Source organism: Magallana gigas, chromosome 3 (genome assembly GCF_963853765.1).
Source record: "Magallana gigas chromosome 3, xbMagGiga1.1, whole genome shotgun sequence".
In the NCBI taxonomy this organism is placed as follows: Eukaryota; Metazoa; Mollusca; class Bivalvia; order Ostreida; family Ostreidae; genus Magallana; species Magallana gigas.
Genome location: NC_088855.1, coordinates 35,755,053 through 35,757,374, shown reverse-complemented (window position 1 = coordinate 35,757,374; position 2,322 = coordinate 35,755,053). Strand labels below are relative to the sequence as shown.

Below are 2,322 nucleotides of genomic sequence, written 5' to 3'. Positions count from 1 at the left end.
TCTGAGTGAATTTCTGTCTGCTCCCTGATTCCTCTGCAAAAATAATTTTGCTTTTACTACTTTAGTAAAAATAAAAATAAATGTATTTGTTAAAATCAAGAATATTTTATAGTATCATGCAACACAGCAAATTGTGAAATTTGGGCACTTTCAATTACAGCTGTTTACAGTATGTAAGGGATGCAATAAAAAATTAGCTATAGTTTTCAGATATACCTGACACTCAACTGTTTCGTGCATTTATGCATGCAATAGTCAAAAGTTAAGCATGATAATGCTATCAGGTCATTTACATTGAAAAAGTACATGTAACAAAATATAACTGTATATAATATTTCTCTTTATTTAACAGAACTAATACTACAGTAAATCATTGGAAAAGTGTAAAATATTGTTATACAATGTAAATACATATAAGTAATACAGATAAATAACAAAGTAGATTTTGAATCTGAGCAAAATATATCATCATAGAACAGTTTATTTGATTGCTGCATCCACATAAGTGCACAAAGATTATCAATGCATAAATACACGCACAAAGATTATCAATGCATAAATACACGTACAAACATACTATATCAGTAATGTGTAAACACACTCAGTTGAGATATCCCTGTTGATTCAGTTAATCCATTAATTTTTTTCTCTGTAAGGTCAACAATGTCAATCCAAATGTTTAATATCATACATGCCACTATTAATTGTAATTACACAGCAGCTTCTTCAGAAAAGTTTTAACAATGAAAAAATTGGGCAAGACTTTGGACAAATACTTTAAGTGTGGAATCATTAGAAGCTATGGAGCCTAATTTCATTCAGATTTCATAAATATCTTTCACACAAAAATTTACGTGCATCTAATTCTCAAAGAGTAACGGAGCTTTATTCTGACATTCTACCAAAAATATCAATTTTGCATGTGAACATGGTAAAAGGCCCCCCAAAAATAGTAACTAGTTAGGACTGATCATCTGTAGATGTTGTGGAACTCTCTGCATGCACCTGACGCACATGCTTGTTTCTATTAGACTGAACACTAAACCACTTTTGACAAACAGGACATTGATAAGGCTTCTCTTTAGTGTGTGTTCTTTTGTGCCTTGTAAAATCATTTTTGTCATGAAAGTCTTTTGAGCACACATCACAAGTGTAGGTTAAGTTGAAACGATTACGAATTCTCTTCACTCCCTTATGAGCCCACATCTTGTGTCTTTTTAAATGACTAGAGGACCTAAAAGCTTTATCACATTCATCGCAGGCATGAGGTTTTTCATTAGTATGTACTAACAAATGACATTTCAGAGTCCCCTTCTCTGCAAACCGAGACCCACAAGTCTCACAGACATATGGACGCTCTTCTGTGTGCATTCGCAGCACATGTCGACGTAGATGCTGATTTTCCACAAATGCTTTCCCACATATCTCACAAACAAATGGTCTTTCCCCTGTATGTGTTCTGATGTGTCTTTGAATACTTGATTGATCATTAAACTCCTTTTGGCAGTAGTCACATTTATACAACATTTCACCGGTATGAATACGGTTGTGTCGTGCAAGAGCAGCCATTTGTTTGAAGGCTTTGTGGCATACCTCACACTTATATGGTCGTTCCTCTTTGTGCATTTTCATGTGAACCTGCAAGTAAGACTTGAGAATAAAGTCTTTCCCACAAACATCACAACAAAACAGTTTAGAAGTGGAAGGATTTTCAGAGGATATTTCATCCTGAGTTTCATGCATGTTTTCATTTTGCTTTTCCATTTCCAAAGTGCTGGCTCTTTACTGGAAAAAAATAAAATACATGTTATCTCACAATGGGAGTTCACATACACAATTTGATGGCATACATCCATGTTTTATAATGCACTGAAACAGATGCACATGTACGCATACCAGTAACTTTTCTTCAGCCAATATAGGTCCAAATTCTAGCCCTTTCCCCTTCTTAATTTTACGGATATTTCTAAATGGTTTTTATTTTAAAAAGCAGTGGACAAGCATAGCCTTCGAATTCTGTGTACATACATCTAATTTACCATGATGACACAACCTTCAACAGCTGGATATAGAACACGTTAATAAAACCGATAGTTGCAAAATAAAGGTCTCTCCCCGAGTCTTTAAAATGTTTAAAAGTTCAATATATTTCATTTTTGAAATTAAATTTACAAGCACAAATACGATAAAATCTTCGTTTACTTACATGTACGTATGGGTGGCAAATGACACGTCAGGATAGCCAGGGGATTCGACTGTCAGACAGGACATTTATGTTGCGTAACACCGGAAGTTAGGAACGGTGTATACGATGAAGACTTC

General features: G+C 34.4%; 1 protein-coding gene across 2 annotated transcripts; it reads right to left on the bottom strand.

The window, feature by feature from the left end:
* Nucleotides 1-330: 330 nt before the first annotated feature.
* On the bottom strand, nucleotides 331-2,322 carry LOC105325968 (zinc finger protein 85). Of its 2 annotated transcripts, none has more exons than XM_066079473.1 (2): nucleotides 2,207-2,304; nucleotides 331-1,638 (listed from the first exon to the last, which is right to left on the bottom strand). In XM_066079473.1, exon 2 carries the CDS (start codon nucleotides 1,630-1,632, stop codon nucleotides 961-963), a length of 672 nt encoding a protein of 223 aa, XP_065935545.1. In that variant the 5' UTR covers nucleotides 1,633-1,638; nucleotides 2,207-2,304; the 3' UTR covers nucleotides 331-960. The 2 variants fall into 2 exon arrangements, with proteins under 2 accessions (XP_065935545.1, XP_011424085.3); XM_011425783.4 differs by having other exon boundaries at nucleotides 335-1,785; nucleotides 2,207-2,322.